The sequence below is a fragment of the Geotrypetes seraphini genome, chromosome 10, assembly GCF_902459505.1.
Source record: "Geotrypetes seraphini chromosome 10, aGeoSer1.1, whole genome shotgun sequence".
Taxonomy (NCBI): domain Eukaryota; kingdom Metazoa; phylum Chordata; class Amphibia; order Gymnophiona; family Dermophiidae; genus Geotrypetes; species Geotrypetes seraphini.
In genome coordinates this window covers 55,467,316-55,483,943 of record NC_047093.1, presented here as the reverse complement: position 1 = coordinate 55,483,943, position 16,628 = coordinate 55,467,316, and the positions used below count along the sequence as shown (strand labels likewise).

At 40.7% G+C, this 16,628-nt stretch overlaps 1 protein-coding gene across 2 annotated transcripts in view; it reads right to left on the bottom strand.

Moving 5' to 3' along the window:
* CFAP77 (cilia and flagella associated protein 77) overlaps positions 1 to 16,628 on the bottom strand; it is a 224,600-nt gene that overhangs the window by 36,431 nt on the left and 171,541 nt on the right. For both annotated transcript variants that reach the window (XM_033960485.1, XM_033960486.1), the window contains one exon: positions 1,983 to 2,088. In XM_033960485.1, the coding sequence (XP_033816376.1) occupies positions 1,983 to 2,088 (106 nt within the window). The remainder of the gene's footprint in view (positions 1 to 1,982; positions 2,089 to 16,628) is intronic.

Sequence of the window (16,628 nt, the reverse complement as noted above, 5' to 3'; positions counted from 1 at the left end):
CAATGTGATTTTGGAAGTAAGGGTCAAACTGGGCCCTTACAAAATCCTAACACTAGTGCAGAGTATATAATATAAAGAACATTGGCCTCCCTTTATTCCCCCTGTCTTGTCAGCTCGCAACCTTGGGGGGGGGGTCATCTTTGACTCATCTCTTTCCCTCTCTTCTCATATCCAACAGGTAGATAAAACCTGTCGTTTCTTTCTTTACAATGTCACTAAAATCTGGCCCTTCCTTTCTGAGCACACTGCCGAGACCCTCATCCACGTTCTCATCACTTCTCGCCTGGACTTCTTTCAACTTGCTTCTCAGAGGTCTTCAGCTAAGCCATCTCTCTCCCCTTCAGAATTCTGCTGCAGGCCTCATATTCCACCAGTGTCATTATGCTCACAATACTCCTCTCCTCAAGTCACTTCACTGGCTCCCTGTTCGTTTCCGAATACAGTTCAAACTCTTTTTATTGACCTACAAGTGTATTCACTCTGCAACTCCTTAATAAATCTCTTCTCTTATCTTTCCTCCTCATTCATTGGTTAAGTCGCTCTTGTCGGTTCTCCTCTACTACCAACTGCCAACTCCATCTCTTCTATCTTGCTGCACCATACACCTGGAACAACCTGCCTGAATTAGTACATCAGGCTCTGTCTCTGGCAGTATATAATATGCTTCCTGGTATGACAGGGTCCCACTGGTTATCCTTCTTCCACCAGGTTTCAAATATCTATCTTTTCATTAGTGCTATATATTCTAATGCTTCCATCTTATTATTTAAGATTTGGCTGCACAATATTCAGTATTAAGGGCTCCTTTTACAAAGGTGCGCTAGCTTACAAGGAGGCGGTAGCGGCTAGCGTGCGCTAAAACTGCTAGCGCACCTTTGTAAAAGGAGCCCTAAGTAGTGCTAAGCTAGTTAACTGTTGATATTCAGTGAGAGATAGCCTGCTATCGCCTGCTGCATATCCCAGTCATTGGCTAGTCTGGTCACCAACCTTTTTGTCAGCACCAATATTCATTGGTTGACCAGCTAAGCTGAGTGGCCAGACAGACCAGCCTAAACAGCAGGTCTATCTTTGGCTGCTACGACTCAGCTGGTCAGCTGATAAATATCGGCTTAGTTGACCAGTTGCCAGGTACAGCCCCTGTATTGAATTTCCAAATTCACCACCAACTGCAGGAGGTAGCCAGGCTGCCTCCTGGGATCTGAAAATCGTCCCCTTAGTGTTTATATACAGCCACTTTAAAAAAATGGTTTATTTTTTGTTCCTATTAACAACGAATTCAGCAGTTGACAGTGATAATTTGCAATCTTTCACATCCGTCACCTCTTTATTTGAAAGCAATTGGTTTACTACTGCCTTTATGGCAATCACTCTGTCGGGATACCCTCACTTCCTTGTTTTGATAATATCCTTCAAAAGAAATCTTATTCCAATCCATGTGCTCGAGTGACTGTTACCTTATTCTCGGGTTTTAGTTTAAAAGCTGCTCTATCTCCTTTTTAGATGCTGATGCCTGCAGTCTGGTTCCAACTTGGTTAGGGTGGAGCTCCTTTCCTAGAATGTTGCCCATTTCCCAACAAATCTATATCCTTTCTCTCTGAACCATCATCTTATCTATTCAGAATTGTGCAAAACTTCTATCAGATTGGATTCTGGATGTAGCAGTGTGAAAAAATAAATAGGGAAAAAATAGAATAAATAGGTTGAGATGTGTTGTCCTTTTTGTCTGGTGCCCTATGCTATCTACAACTCCAGTGTCTACAGATCTGCTCATTTCCCTCTGTAATGAGTCTAGCCTTTCTGATGCAGCACTGTCATCACACTGGAGGACTTAGAGGCAGCTGTGCTTTCAAAGCTCTCAGTACATTGGGGTCTTATTGATGAAAAGGACTGCAATTTATGGTGATAATGATAATACTGTATAATCAGAGTTAAGAACAGGAATGTTGAGACAGCTGATTCTCTATGATTCCAGGTCATGTTACCTTTTCTCTGTATTTGAGCCGTTCAACTTCATCTCTCATTTTCTGCTGCTTTATCCAGAGATCCCGATATTTGTGCTCCAGAACATCAACGAAGGGAGTTGAAGGTCTGCAAAACATTACAAATAGGGTCTTAAAAGAGAACAAGGAACAACTATCAGAATCAAGACACTTATTTACTGTATAGTTGCTAATTAATAATAATAATAACTTTATTTTTCTATACCGCCATAGTCAAATGACTTCTAGGCGGTTCAGTCATAAAGAAATGCAATGTTGGGTAAGACCAATAGATGATCCATTGAGCTCAATATCGTTTCCGAGAATGGCCAGTTCAGGTCCTAATAGGAAAGTTTAGTTCATATCGCTGATATTGATTGCTGAGATAAGCAGTGGAAACACTCAGTCTATCAGGCTAATTATTAATGTAGTGTCACTCAGAAACATGTCCTAATCTTTTAAACTATAGAGGCTTTTAAACTATAGAAGCACTTTGAAAATGAGCCCCTAACTACATTTTCTGACAAAAGCCACAGCTTAATTGTGCGACAATTAAAAAAGAAAATGCATTCTTTAATTTGTGCTAAATCTGCTATTAGTTTCATGGGAATACTCCATATTTAAGCTAATCACTTTTAATTTTTTCCATACTACTCATGATATTATAGACCGCCATCATTTTCAAGCCTTTCTTCAAAGGAAAGTTGTTTCATCCCCTTAATAATTTTGTTATCTATGCACTTTTTGTAGTTCTATTCTAGCTTTTTATAAATTAGATTCAAATAAGATGTTAAAATTGGATTGAAGATAAAGTTAATGCACCTCTGAAGCAAGGTATTCTTCCTTGTAATCTGAAAGAAGTAGGTGTAATTCCAATTCTGAAAAACACAGGAACAGATACTATGAAATATGAGAACTTTAGACCAATTTCCAACTTGCCAATTCTATCTAAAATAATTGACAAGGAAGTAAGAAGCCCGTTCGAACAACTTTTAGAGAACGACAATTGTTTTGATGTAGCACAATGAGGTTTTAGTCAAAGACGTGGAGCAGAAACACTTTGAAGAGCAACGATGGACCAAATTTATGTGTTCTTCAGTTGTGCCAATTCCCCTACTGTCACTAGATTTATCAGCAGCTTTTGATTTGGTGGAATCTGAAATGCTGCTTTAGAACATAAGAATAGCCAAACGAAGGGGTGCTGAAAAGTTCTCAGGCCAACCAAGAAGGGAATGACATGGAGCCATGAAACTTACAAGCTATTCTATATATTCACCCCTAAGTTCAACACACTTGGCACATTGTGTCTGAAGTTTCTGCAATCCTTCCACTCTGATGTGTGGCCACTGAAATACTGCAATCACCTCCAAATCACTTGAAAATTGTCACCCTTTCAAACTCTTTTTAAGGCTTGGAAACAGAAAGTAGTCAGATGGAGCAAGATCTGGTGAGTAGGGTGGATGGTCTATGTACTGAAACCCCAACTATGTCAAAACATCCATCATTTTGCCAGCCTTGTGAGTAGGTGCATTGACCTCCTTACCACAACTTTCCTCTCCTTTTTTCTTTCAATACCTCCTTTAATAAGCACAGCAAGTATTCTGCATTAACTGTTTGGCCCCTTGGAAGATAGTCATTACAACACCTTCCCGATCCCAAAACACTGTAGCCATGATCTTTCCTGCTGACTTTTGGGTCTTGAATTTCTTTGGCCGCCATTGAATGGACTGTTGTTTTGTTTCAGATTCATAGTAGTATAACCATGTTTCATCAATAGTAACTAGCTACTCCTAAAAGTTGGCACTAGATTGCTGAAAATGCTGCAAAATCAACTTGGAAGTTTCCACTCAATGATGTTTCTCACTAAGATTCAAATATTTGGGCACCTACCTGGCTGACAACTTCTGCATACCCAGCTGCTTGCGGATTATACACCCAACACGTTCCCTAGATATCTCTAGTGTCTCAGCAATTGTTTTAGCCGATATTCGCTGATCTGCCAAAATCAGGTCATGGACATGGCCAACATTTTCGTTGACACTGTTTGAGATCTCCTATACCTTGCTGCATCTTCAGTCTCAAAATTTCCATGCTAAAAGTTTGCACATTACTTCTTCACTGTGGAGTATGATGGGCTTTTGCCACTCAATGTTTGCATCTTACATTCATGGATTTCCTTTGGAGTTTTCTTCTGCAGGAATAAGAACTTCATGATGACTTGGATTTCCACACTTCAAAAATCCAAACTTTTCATTGGCATGGTTTTTACATGTTGCTGACAGTTGGCCTGGATGACTTCTCTCTAATGCAGTGTCTCTCAAACTTTCTCGAGCCGGGGCACATTAAAGGTAGTGGCCATGGCTCGAGGCACCCAGAAGTGCACGGACATCGCTATGATGGCATCAAGCGCATGTGTGACATCATCACATTAACATCCATGCACACACGGAAGCCCTCCAGACAGACCCTGAAATGCCAGTAGGCGTGCCAGGAGGGAAGTCTAACAAATATCAACTGAGTACCCCCAACCCCAGACCTCCCAAGCTCCACCCTAGACCCATCCTAGCTCTTCCCCAGATCCCACCCACTTTACTAATTGTAATGCAATTTTTCCATTTATTTTTCATATACTGTACACAAAATATACATAGCAGATATAAATTTTCAAAACTGATACATTTCAATTGAAAATAAAATTATTTTCCCTAACTTTGTTGTCTGGTGACTTTATTTTTCTGTGCTTTTAACTATGTTTCCAGTGCCTTCTTATCCATTGACTGTTTTTCTCTCCGTCTTCACTTTCTGCCTTGCATCTATCTTTAACACCATAGAATAATCACTCATAAATAGGTTTCAACATCAGCAATTTCAATTTTGTTTGCAAATCTTGGTAGCTTTTTGTGCTCAGAATCATGAAGACAATAGGGGTAAAGCCCCAACACTACTGTCTCACCACCCAATCATCGCATCTTAAAGCACCATTTGTAGATAGCATGAATATTTAATTAACTTGAGGTGCCAATACGGCAAAACTACTTGTTCTTCTATATATATTTAGATAAAGCTAAAACTTATCTTGTAGCTTGCGGGTGTCAGGTTCCGACGTGACACGTTTCGTATCTACTTCAGGGAACCCACAATACAACGAGAAGTTTTTTCTTATGAGCGGAGTAGACTCTGAAAGTTGAGAAATTAAACAAATTAATACTTTATTTAACAAAACCTAAAAACTGTTTACTTATTCTACTAACAACATCTATAGGCTTTTTTGGAAAGGACTCACCGCTAGTGAAACACTCTTTACTTTACTAGTTGAAAAATTTAAGCTTCCTCCTCTGGTGTCGACCAAAACTAAAATGCCATGGGAGAATTTAAAGAGTCAAGCCCCTGACCATGTGATCACGGTCTGAGACTGAAGGGAGACATGAGATGAAAAGAATATTCACTGGAAACAGAGAGGAATAAACGGCACTACTATTGTTAAAGAACATATTTGCAAGGTTACAAAAATATAGCAACTTGCTATGAAAGTTCTTATTGTAAAAAAGCCCGCGATTCGATTTCAATATTTAGTCCTTTCGGATGTAAGGTGCCCAGTCTGAAAATCCAACTTTGTTCTTAGCATAGTTTTGCTTTCAAATTACACCCCCCCCACCCCCGAGGCAATACAGGGGCTTCCAAGACTGAGTAGCGTATCAAATTCACTGGATGATGTTCTTTAAGCCAGTGCTGAGTAAGTAGAGCCTCTAAAATGGCGGGCTTTTTAAAATAAGAACTTTTATAGCAAGTTGCTATATTTTTGTAACCTTGCAAGTATGTTCTTTAACAATAGTAGTGCCGTTTATTCCTCTCTGTTTCCAGTGAATATTCTTTTCATCTCATGTCTCCCTTCAGTCTCAGACCGTGATCACATGGTCAGGGGCTTGACTCTTTAAATTCTCCCATGGCGTTTTAGTTTTGGTTGACACCAGAAGAGGAAGCTTAAATTTTTCCAACTAGTAAAGTAAAGAGTGTTTCACTAGCGGTGAGTCCTTTCCAAAAAAGCCTATAGATGTTGTTAGTAGAATAAGTAAACAGTTTTTAGGTTTTGTTAAATAAAGTATTAATTTGTTTAATTTCTCAACTTTCAGAGTCTACTCCGCTCATAAGAAAAAACTTCTCGTTGTATTGTGGGTTCCCTGAAGTAGATACGAAACGTGTCACGTCGGAACCCGACACCCGCAAGCTACAAGATAAGTTTTAGCTTTATCTAAATATATATAGAAGAACAAGTAGTTTTGCCGTATTGGCACCTCAAGTTAATTAAATATTCATGCTATCTACAAATGGTGCTTTAAGATGCGATGATTGGGTGGTGAGACAGTAGCGTTGGGGCTTTACCCCTATTGTCTTCATGATTCTGAGCACAAAAAGCTACCAAAATTTGCAAACAAAATTGAAATTGCTGATGTTGAAACCTATTTACGAGTGATTATTCTATGGTGTTTGAGCATATTCTTTTCTAATCACTCAGGTTCATAAATTCTTTGGAATTTACCTGCCCCTACTAGTGTGTATTTGATGGAGTTTGCATCTATCTTTTGCATTAAGATAACATTCAATTTTTCAATTTGTCTGCTTTCTTCTCAAAATCTATTTTTTCATGTCATATCTTCCCTTCCTATCTCTCACTCCTTCCCTCCCTATTTCCATGGTCCAAAATCTCTCTCCTTCCTTTCCCCCTTCCCAGTCTGGCATCTCTCTCCTCTCCTTCCCATAATCTGGCATTTCTCTGCTTTCTTCTCAAAATCTACTTTTCCATGTCTTACCTTCCCTCCCTATTTCCATGGTCTGACATCTCTCTCCTTCACTCCTCCCCCCCCCAAGTGTAACATTTCTCTTTCCCTTCCTCCTTTCTGCCCCCTGCAGTCCATCTCCCTTCCCTTCCTCCTTTCTGGCCCTCCTCCCAATCCAACATTTCTCCCTCCTTTCTACCAGTCTAACATTTTTTCTCTCTTCCTCCTGCATGCTTCTCCTCTAGTCCTCCTTCCTCCCCTAACCAACAACTCTCTCTCCTCCTCCATGAGTCCAATTTTTCACTCTCTGCCCTCTCCCCCTGAGTGTGACATTTCTCCTTTTCTACTTTCTGTCCTCTCCCCCTGAGTGTGACATTTCTCCTTTTCTACTTTCTGTCCTCCCCATCCATTTTACCCTCTCCATGAGTCCAACCCTTTCTGCTTCCTCCACACTTTCTCTCTCTCTCTCTCTCTTTGCCTCTTCCCTCGAGTGACATCCTTCCTTCCCACTCTCCAACCCATGTTCTCTCCCCTTGCAACATTTCTCCCTTTCCTCTACCACATGTCCATTTCTCCTTCTCTCATCACTCTCACTCCTCCTGTAACAATTTTCCTTCCTTCCTTCCCTCCCCCAACCCCACTCACAGCTAATATGCTCTCTCCCCATCCACCATCTCACCCTCCCCTCCAGTGTGTAGCATCTTTCCTTTCATTCCCCTTCTGCCAGGTTCAGTAGCACCTCTTCTCCCTTCCCTTTCCCTGCCCCCTGTCCGGCAGCACCTCTTCCTCTCCCCATGTCCAGCAGTACCCCTTCTCTCTTCCATCCTCCCCTTACCCCTGTCCAGCATTACCCCTTCTCCCTCCCAACCTCCCCCCTTCACCCTGTCCAGCAGTACCCTTTCTCCCTTCCCTTTCCCTCCTCCCCTGCTAAGCAGTACTTCTCCTGTCTAGCGGCAGCTCAGTGTGCTTTTAACTTGGCCACAGAGCTGCCACGAGGATTAATTTAGATGCTATTTTCATCAACAGCCTCAGGGTGTTTGCTAAGCCGGCCCATTACAATGAACGCGCAAAAGGGAATCCTTCCAAATCAGCCGTAGCATGTAGGAGGAACCACTGCTGATAGTGTGTTGAAGCAGTGCTGGACTTGGAGGCAGGAAGGCTGGCCAGGTACAACCCTAAGCTCCACAGTTGCAAAGGTTAGGACTGTAAACCAGGCGTGGATGGTATTTAAAAATACCATCATGGAAGCACAGACCAGATATGTTCCATGTATCAGCAAAGGTGATACAAAGAAGAGGAAAAGAAAGCTGGAAAGAAGGGGAAAAGAAGAGGAAAAGAAAGCTGGTGTGGTTAAAAGGTGAAGTGAAAGAGGCTATTAGAGGCAAAAAAAAGCATCCTTTAAAGAATGGATAAAGGATCCGAATGAAGAAAATAAGAAGAAACACAAACACTGGCAAGTTAGATGTAAAGCATTGATAAAAACAGCTAAGAAAGAATATGAAGAGAAACTTGCAAAAGAGGCAAAAACTCATAACAATTTTTTAGGTACATCAAAAAGAGAAAACCTGTGAGGGAATCTATGGGACCGTTGGATGATCAAGGAGCAAAAGGGACACTCAGGGAGGATAAGGCCATAGCAGAAAGACTGAATGAATTATTTGCTTCAGTCTTTATGGAAGAAGATGTAAGAGATCTACCTGAACCAGAAATGGTTTTCAAGGATGATGATGCAGAGGAGTTGAAAGAAATGTTGTTGAATCTGGAAGATGTACTAAGCCAAATTGACAAGCTAAAAAGTGATAAATCACCTGGGCCAGATGGTTTACAATCCAGGGTACTACAAGAACTCAAACATGAAACTCCTGACCTGTCATTAGTGATCTGTAACCTGTTGCTAAAATTGTCTGTATTACCTGAAGATTGGAGGATGGCCAATGTTATGCCGATTTTTAAAAGGGTTCCAGGGGAGATCCAGGAAAGTACAGACCAGTAAGCCTGACTTCAGTGCCGGGCAAAATGGTGGAAACAATTATAAAAAATAAAATTATGGAACACGTATACCACATGATTTAATAAGATAGAGTCGGCATGAGTTCAGCTGAGGGAGATCTTGCCTCATCAATTTGCTTGACTTCTTTGAAGGTGTAAATAAACATGTGGATAAAGGCGAGCCAGTTGATGCAGTGTATCTAGATTTTCAGAAAGCTTTTGATAAAGTTCCTCATGAGAGACTCTTGAGAAAATTAAAGAATCATGGGGTAGGTGGCAAAGTTCAGTTGTGGATTAGTAATTGGTTATCAGATAGAAAACAGAGGGTAGGGTTAAATGGTCATTTTTCTCAATGAAGGAGAATAAACAGTAGAGTGCCACAGGGATCTGTACTGGGACCAGTGCTATTTAACTTATTTATATATGATCTGGAAATTGGAACGATGAGTGAGGTGATTAAATTTGCAGATGACACTAAACTGTTCAAAGTTATTAAAACGCATGCGGATTGTGAAAAATTGCACGCAGACCTTAGGAAATTGGAAGACTAGGTGTCCTAGTGGCAGATGAAATTTAATGGGGACAAATGCAAAGTGATGCACATTGGGAAGAATAACCAAAATCAAAGTTACCGGATACTAGGGTCCATCTTAAGGGTTAGCATCCAAGAAAAGGATCTGGGTGTCATAGTAGACAATACGATGAAACCTTCTGTCCAATATGTGGCGGTGGCCAAAAAAGCAAACAGGATGCTAGGAATTATTAAAAAAGGGATGGTTAACAAGACTAAGAATGTTATAATGCTCCTTTATCGCTCCATGGTGCAACCTCATCTGGAGTATTGCGTTCAATTCTGGTCTCCTTAACTCAAGAAAGATATAGCAGCACTAGGAAAGGTTCAAACAAGAGTGACCTAGATGATAAAAGGGGATGGACCTCCTCTCGTATGAGGAAAGACTACAATGGTTAGGGTGCAAGTGTATCGATTTTTCAGTCCGTCAACAATTACAAAGACTAGGGGACTTTCAAAGTTACAGGGAAATACTTTTAAAACCAATAGGAGAAAATATATTTTCACTCAGAAAATAGTTAAAGTCTGGAACGCATTAACAGAGGTTATGGTAAGAGTGGATAGCTTAGCTGGTTTTAAGAGAGGTTTGGAAATTTCCTAGAGGAAAAGTCCATAGTCTGTTATTGAGAAAGACACAGGGGAAGCCACTGCTTGCCCTGGATCAGTAGCATGGTATGTTGCTACTCCTTGGGTTTTGACCAGGTACTAGGGACCTGGATTGGCCACCATGAGAACAGTGCTTGATGGACCATTGGTTTGACCCAGTAAGGCTATTCTTAGGCCTGAATCCTAGCCAGTAGCTCTGACTCCCTTGCTCTACATAAGTTTACAGGAAAATAGTGGGAATCAGGCAACATTAAGAATGGGTGAAAAAGTCACTGCTAGACCAAACTATTTGGTAACATACAGATAGTGGTACTTCAGAAGCTGAGCCTTGTTTGTCAAGACAGGAAGCTCAAGTTCTAAGTTTACATCATAAAATACATTGGGAAAACCAGGAAAGAATACAAGTATCATAATGACACGGATTCATATTAACTGCCTCCATATACTGAAGCAAGTAAAATCATGCATTAGGTCAAAGCCAAGAATCAAGTAGCCAAGAGGGAGGACAGGTTCTCAGATTCTTAGCAGAGTTTTCCTGATTTTTGGCAGGATTGCTGTCTGGAGAAACCATTCTTGTGGCACAGGAGGTCAACAGCCCAGATGCAAAGAAGAACTCTTCTTTCTTGCTCCAGCACCCCTACAGTGATATTTATGACTTAATTCTGCATGCCTCATCTTATGGTCTAATGTATGGTCAGCTTTTTCTAATGGCACAGAATCCGCACTCTAGCAAATATAGACCTAAAGAGGCTATTAATACTGTATTAGGAACAGGACAGAGAGTGTCTGCTAGAGACCTCTGGCTTTTAATAAATTTACTTTGAAACCAGCTGCTGATTAGAACCATTAAGATGCACAGCAGTATAGCACAAACATGGGGCTCCATTTCACTTTTTTCATTCAATGTTATTTATTTTATTATTTAGCTCATCCTCCCAAAACCACTGAGGATAGGTTGGTTTTATTTATTTATTATGATTTTATAGCTTTTTTAAAATTCACTCAAGGCAGATAGTAGATGACAGCAGATAAAGACCTGTATGATTCATCCAGTTTGCCCAAGCTAAACCCATAGCATAAGGTATGATGTGGTGCTATATTGTATAATCATACTTTATCTCGATTTGCTCTTGCCATTTTCAGGGCACACATCATAGAAGTTTGCTCAACATGGGCCTTACTCTCCAATCTACTGGAGCTCTCATCAAAGTCCCACACCAGCCCTTCCAGATCTGTTCAGTCATGATCAGGGCACAGATCGTTAAGTCTGCCTGGCACTGGCTTTGTTTCCCAATTACTGGGGTTGCCATCTAAGCACCACTAAGTTTGTTTGGTTCCATTCTCTTTCCACACAGGATTCCTTTGTGTTTAATTCACACAATTTTGAATTGTAACTGTTTTCATCTCCACAACCACCTACAGGAGGGCATTCCACATATCTACCAACCTCTCCAAATTAAAGGACGATTGATTGGTAAGATGGAACTTTGACATAATCTTTGGAAGAAAGTTAGAATAAACACACATAACCAATCTGTTATAACCATTTTGGCCTGGATTCTGTAAATGGCGCCATTATCTGTGGCTGCCTAAAAAATGTTGCCAATCATATGTCAATTGCACAAAAGCACCATTTGCAGAATCACAGCTAGATGAAAGGAACCAAGGCGCCAGAAATGTAGGCCAGGGTTTTAAAGGCCTATATTTCTAATGCCTACCATTCATGAGAATTGTGTCTATGGAGGTGCCTTATGACACCTAATGTCACTTCCAATTAAACCACACCTACAGTGGCGTTAAGCATCCTAAGGCACCTCTGTAGGCAGGATAACAGCAGCCCTTTTGGAGGCATCTCTGTTTAATTTTAAAGTTTTAATTGGTCTTTAATCTGTGCAGCCAATTAGTGCACAGATTAAACCAATTAAAACCAATTAAGTTAGGCAGCAGTAGGGCGCCTACTGCTGCCTAACTTTGGGCGCCATTTTTAGAATTGGGCCCTTTGTGTAAGGTAAATTAGTTACTAGAGCCTGGAGCTCACTAACTGTGTGAGCTGAAGTGACCACTGTCAAACATAAAACCTTCCAGATCAGGTACTTCAGATGACAAGTGTCAAATTGCTCAAAAAGAACTTTCATCAGCTATTGGGTTAATATAACCTTGAGATCTCATGACAGCAGAAAGCTTGATTGGAGAATTCAGTAGAAGCAAGCTCCAATAAAGTGAAAATTAAGAGCTACACAGAAATGGGTTTAGCTTCTTCATGATGATAATAGGTGCTGATTGCAAGAAGTTATACCCTGAGTTGGTTTTTAAATCTGATTGACAGATGTAGATGTTTTTGTGTGGGACAAGAAAAAGAAACTAGGTGCTTTCCATCACACCATTTAAAACTGTATGACCTCCACCTATCTTGAGACAAAGGTATCCAGATCTCTGTCCTATCCATCATATAATTAAGGCTCCAGGGGCCAGGGTTTCATGCATCTTGGTCTTTGTGTGGGAAGGAGGCTCATGGTGTGGGCTGCTCACGTCATCTGAGAGGCATAGTTGCTACCATTACCAAAATGTGGTTTAGTCAGGGGTATGTCTTTGACACTGGATGGCACTGACTGAAACACAGTTAGGTGGAGGGGGAGATGATAGTGCAGTGAACTTAGTTGGCATGGTGGTGGTGGGACTAGCACTAAGGTAATGTGAAATGGGTAGGAAGAAAAGGAGGAGGAGTAGCGTTATATGTTAAAGATCATATTAAAGCCACACAATTGCAGGATCTATAGGGCAAGAAAGAGGCAATGTGGATCAATTTGGAAGGAGGGAATGGTAAATATATTTACATTGGTGTGATATACAGGCCTCCTTCACAGAGTGGCCAGAGATTTAATATAAGACATTCAGAATATATTTAAAAAAGGGGAAGTTTTACTAATAGGTGATTTTAACATGCCACATGTTGAGTGGGGAATCCCTATTGCGGGGTCTTCTAGAAGTAGGGAGATCCTGTATTCTCTACAAGGAGAACTGTTCCAGCAGTTGGTAATAGAACCCATATGGGATGGGGTCATACTAGACTTAGTGCTTACAAATGGGGAAAGTGTTTCTGATGTTACAGTGGGTGAACATCTGGCATCCAGTGATCACTGCATGGTACAGTTTAATATTAAGACGGGCACAGAGAAAGTTCATTCAAAAGTAAAGGTTCTAGACTTTAAAAAACTATCTTTGAACAGATAGGGGATTACATCAACAAATTGTTGTTTGGTTGGGAATGTCTGGTAAGAGTAGAAATACAGTGGGCAATACTGAAAGGAGTTATTGTAAGGGCGACAAACCTTTTTGTGAGGTAAGTAAGCAAATGTAAGAGGAAAAGAAGACTGCTTTGGTTCTCAAAAGTAGTAGCTGAGAAGGTAAGGAATAAGAGGTCAGCTTTCATAAAAGATCGCAGAAAGAGGAAGACGGGCAAAAATATCTGGAAAACTTAAGAGAGGCTGGTTGAGTAGTCAGGAAAGCAAAGATACAAATGGAAGGAAAAATAGCAAACACGGTAAAATGGGAGACAAGACATTTTTTAGATATATCAGTGATAGGAAGAAGTGCAAAAGTAGCATTGTGAGATTCAAAAGTGAAGGAGAGGAATATGTAGAAGCTGATAAAGAAAAGGCAGAATTGCTTAACAAATATTTCTGTTCAGTGTTCATGGCTGAAGCGCCAGGAGCAGGACCACAGAAGACAAATGCAAATAGGGATGGAGGAGTGATAGACCTAAATTAAAGGTAGACAAAGTGATGGGGCCGGATGGTGTACATCTGAGGATGCTGAAGGAACTTAGGGAAGTTCTGTTGGCTCTGCTGACTGAACTTTCAATACTTCTCTAGAGTCGGGAGTGGTACCAGAGGACTGGAGAAGGGCGGATGTGGTCCCTCTACACAAAGGTGGAAGTAAGGAAGAAGTAGTAAATTACAGGCCAATAAGTCTGACTTCTGTGGTAAACAAATTAATGGAAAAGCTTTTAAAACAGAGAATGGTGAAGTTTCTGGAATCCGGTGGATTACAGGACCAGATTCACTAGAGGTAGGTCTTGTCAAAGAAATCTGATCAATTTCTTTGACTGGATGACCAGAAAATTGGATAGAGGGAGTGCCCTAGATGGCCAAATTGTATCTAGGAAAAAGATAATGCGTTGTTCACTCTGATAAAGGTTTGTTTTAACATCTCCTCTTCGTTATGTTAATTAGGGCACACTGCACGAAGTTTAAAAACTTGGCTATTTGAGCATTGTTCAAACATTGCCCATAAGAGACAGGTAGATGTGCTTATTCGCCATTGTGCTGAATATCAACATTCCCTGTTTCATACTGGATCACATGCCTCTGACACAATGAAGGGGAGATGTTAAAACAAACCTCTATCAGATTGAACAACGCTTTATCTTTTTCCTAGATGCAATTTGGCCAAAAGGATTGAATCAAAGAGTGGAATGGTGCGCGTTCTATTAATTTTTAGTTTTTATTTTTTTAATTTGGTACGAATGTGCTTCAGTGGGTATCTCCACCACTTGGCTAATAACATTGTTTTTTTAATATATTATTTGAATATTGTTATTATATAATTTTTCTTGAGAGACATTAAAATACCTATGTGGCGTAAATGCGCATGAGTCAAGTCTCTTTCATTTGAAAGGAAACTCTGGAATGAGAGGGCATAGGATGAAGTTAAGAGGTGATAAGCTCATGAGTAATCTAAGGAAATACTTTTTTACAGAAAGGGTGGTAGATGTTTGGAAGTCTCCCAGAGGCAGTAGTGGAGACAGAGACTGTGTCTGAATTCAAGAAGGTGTGGAATAGGCACATGGGATCTCTTAGAGAAAGGAAGAGATAATGGTTGCTGTGGATGGGTAGACTAGATGGGCCATTTGGCCTTTAACTGCCATCATGTTTCTATGATGTAGGATACTGTTTGTACATGTCTGACTTGCACTGAGATGGCACATGTATATCTTCACAATCTTTTCATTTCCTCCCTCGGTACCATGTTAGACAAACTCAAAGTAACCTCATTCAGCTATGCAGACGATATAACCATACTCCTCCCCTTTGACACACAAGACCCCACCACAACAGACATCCTGGAAAAAACACTAGAAGCAGTGGAAAAATGGATGACAGATCACAAATTGAAGCTCAACCCAGATAAAACTAAATTTCTACTGCTTGAAAAGGACAAAACCCCTTCTATAACTGAACTAGAAATAAAAACCACCAAATATCCCATACAGCCCACTCTCAAACTCCTTGGAGTAACAATAGACAGAGGTTGCACTCTTCAGGTGCAAATCAACAAAACCACACAAGCATTCTTCACCATGCGCAGCCTTCGCAAAATTAGAAAATTCTTCGACAAAGAACAATTCAGACTCATAGTCCAATACCTAGTCCTAAGTCTAATGGATTATTGCAATATCCTCTACCTTTCTTGTCACACCTACTTAATAAAACAACTACAGACCGTGCAGAACACTGCCCTCAGAATGATCTATTCCCTTGGAAAATTTGACCACATCACCAACGCCTTCCTAGATTCACACTGGCTTCCAATACAAGCCCGCATCCAATTCAAATTATACTGCATGTTATTCAAAACATTAAACGGAACGGCACCCACCCACCTAAACAACCGTCTAAACAGGAACCACTCAACCAGACAGAGGAGAACCCAATCCCCTTTCTCCTACCCCCCTTTTAAAGGAACTAAACGCAAAAAGATGTATGACAACTTACTAGCAATACATGCAGCTAAATTGGACCCCACCATCACCAACCTACTGACAGCTTCAACTGATCTCAAGGCTTTCCGCAAAGAAATCAAGACCTACTATTCAAGAAATACACCCAAATGTCCTAACCCCTTCCTTTTCCCCTCTCGCCCTCTCTTAGCATCCTTACTTCAAAATTGTTTTAGACCTTACGCCTTTAATTGTATTCCTCTTCCTGGAAAAGTCCAGCTATCTTTTTGATGTACTAGGTCCAACGTCTTTAATTGTATTTCTCTTCCTGGAAATGTCCAGTTATCTTTTTGATGTAATCCGCTTAGAACTGCAAGGTACAGGCGGAATATAAGCCATTAATGTAATGTAATGTAATTAGTAATGAATTAGTTCATTCCTTGCTGCAATATCATGTTAGTGTGGACACTCATGCACCAGTGCTGGTGGTGTTTGTTCCTCTTTCTCCTCTGTATCCCCATCCTGTGGCTGCAGCCCTCAAGAAGTGGTATTTCTATGCTGTAGTGCCAGGTTGTGCAGGCCATGAGTATCCTGCAGATCTTTTATGGTTTGTAGAACAGCTCCCATTCAGATTGACCTGTGCACCTGAATCATGCCTTGAGTAGTTCAAAGGTAAGTTTGATGATGGCATGTTGTTTGCTGGGTCTGATAATGTAGGTCATTAACCACTTCCTCTGTGGGTAGCCGTGATCACCCGTGTGAGATTGAGAGAGTGAAAGAATGGATATAGGGTGAGTGGGAGAGCTGGGCTAGGTGATGAGTTACTGCTCTAGCTGCCTACACGTTAGTGATGTGAGCTACACTCTGGCACAAGGATGTTTGGAGTTATGGTGATATCAGTCTGTGCATTTCTTACCTATCAGTAAGCTGCCAATGATATTTCTGCTTCTGAAACAGTCATGTATCCCCAAGCATGTCAGAATGTATCA